This window comes from Bison bison, unplaced genomic scaffold (genome assembly GCF_000754665.1).
Source record: "Bison bison bison isolate TAMUID 2011002044 unplaced genomic scaffold, Bison_UMD1.0 scf7180017849360, whole genome shotgun sequence".
In the NCBI taxonomy this organism is placed as follows: Eukaryota; Metazoa; Chordata; class Mammalia; order Artiodactyla; family Bovidae; genus Bison; species Bison bison.
The window spans coordinates 22,662-24,438 of record NW_011479933.1 but is presented as its reverse complement, the minus strand read 5'-3'; the positions used below and the strand labels follow the sequence as shown (position 1 = coordinate 24,438).

The following is a 1,777-nucleotide window of genomic DNA, read 5'->3' as shown; positions in this document are numbered from 1 at the left end:
GATGAGAACCCCAGCAGGGCTGCCCTCTGTGCTCAGAGTTCTGCTGGCGAGTGGGCAGGTTCTGGACCCTCTCTGGGCCTCCAGCTGTGCCAATGTTCTGGGTCGGAGAGCACGTCAGGCTTGGTGGCCCTGGCTCTCGGCCAGCAGCACCTGCCCCGCGTGGAGAGGCTGGCCGCGGCAGGAGAGCCAGTGCTGTGGCGAACAGGCTGCAGGTCACTTGTTTATTCAGGGCAGGGGCCCTGGGCCCAGGCCCGGCCTCCAGGACAGGGAGCTGCGTTGCAGGCCAGGGGTGGGGGTGGGGGACCCGGCTCTGGGTGAGGTCGTCCTCACTGCTGCAGGGGTCCTGGCTGCTCCTCGGGGAGGGGCAGGTAATTGGGGTCCTCCTCTGGGGCATCCAGTAGCAGTTTCCTGTGGGGAGGAGCCCACGCTGAGCTGCAGCTGGCAGGGTCCCCCCCTCATGGGGTAGAGAGCCATCTGGGGAAGGGGGTGGGGAAGGCTGTCAGCACTCACAGGAAGCTGGGGGTCAGCAGCAGCCTCTTGCCTCCAGGCTGGTTGGGGAAGACGTCCTCCAGGAAGTAGTAGACGTGGCCCACCGCAATCCCTGTGGGAGAGGCGCCAATGCCGAGGCCACCCTCCACAGCCCTGAAGCCCCCAAAGCATGGGGGTCTGATGCCCTGCACGGCCAGCCAGCCCAGCGTGGGGCCAGGCTTGGCCCAGAGTAGGCAGAACCTGGGAGGAGGTCAGGCCTGAGAACGTCAGAAGAAGTGGAGCTGTGAGCAGGCACCCTGAGCCACCCATCCCTACCGGGTCGGGCCCCACACAAGCGTCAGCAAATGGGTCAGGCTTGAATAAGTAAAACCTATAGGTTGGCTTGTTGGAGGGGCTGGAAGGATGGGGGCGCCAGGAGTGGGGAAGAGGGGTGGGGGCGGGGAGAGGACCAGGGCTCTGGCCCAGCACACCCAGCTTGGGGCGGGCTCCCTGGACAGCAGGCTCACCCAGCAGGTCCACCAGGATGGAGTTGCCCAGCAGCATTGAAAAGCCCATGAGCGCCCAGGGCAGGAACGGCGCCTGGAAGGTGAGGAGGCCAAAGAAGTTGACCCTCACCCCAGGGCTGCGGCGGCTCCACACGTACACCAGCATGGCCGTGAGGGCCTGGCCCAGGAAGAAGAGGCTACCCAGGAGCCCCAGTAGCTGGGCCAGAGTCAAGGTCTTGTGCCCTGCCCAGGGCCCCTCTGACTTCCTAAACCCCTGAAACCCTCAAGCAGGTTGGTTTCGCTTCCCACTCTAAGACCAAACCGTGGCCTCCAGGGGCCCCCTGATCGGCCCTGCCTCTCCACTTCACCCCAGCCCCCGGGCCCAGCCCTAGATCCTCCTGGCTACCTGCATTCAGGACTCAGCCCCTGGGCACCCTGCCCTGTGGTATTTTGGGTGTAGCCCTGGAGTTCGACAGGGGCACCTGCAGCTGAGCACGTGATGTACGCTCAAAAACACCCTCAGCTCGGGGTCGCAACTCTCCCTCTGTGGCATGCGCTCAAGCAGGGCCTCAGGGCCAGCAGAGGCCCGGACCCATAGGTCCCCGAGCCCGGGAAGGATACAGTCATCAGGACGCCCCCGAAGAGAAACATGAAGACAAAGTCGGCCGTGCGGCCGCGGAAGGAGCCCTCCTCCAGCATGCGGCAGTAGCGGAACCGCGGCTTTGGTATAGGAAGCGTGCCCCTTGGAGGGTCTCAGCTTCCCGGGCCCGCTGCCTCCCGCCCGGTCCCCCGCCCCGCCCTCC

General features: G+C 65.7%; 1 protein-coding gene across 2 annotated transcripts in view; it reads right to left on the bottom strand.

Moving 5' to 3' along the window:
* Positions 1-207: 207 nt before the first annotated feature.
* The window catches only part of DERL3 (derlin 3), a 2,274-nt gene continuing 704 nt past the window's right edge, over positions 208-1,777 (bottom strand). For both annotated transcript variants that reach the window (XM_010847103.1, XM_010847095.1), the window contains exons 3-6: positions 1,596-1,694; positions 996-1,191; positions 511-601; positions 208-408 (exon numbers count right to left, since the gene is read on the bottom strand). In XM_010847103.1, coding sequence (XP_010845405.1) covers positions 327-408; positions 511-601; positions 996-1,191; positions 1,596-1,694 — 468 coding nt within the window. In that variant the 3' untranslated portion in view covers positions 208-326. The remainder of the gene's footprint in view (positions 409-510; positions 602-995; positions 1,192-1,595; positions 1,695-1,777) is intronic.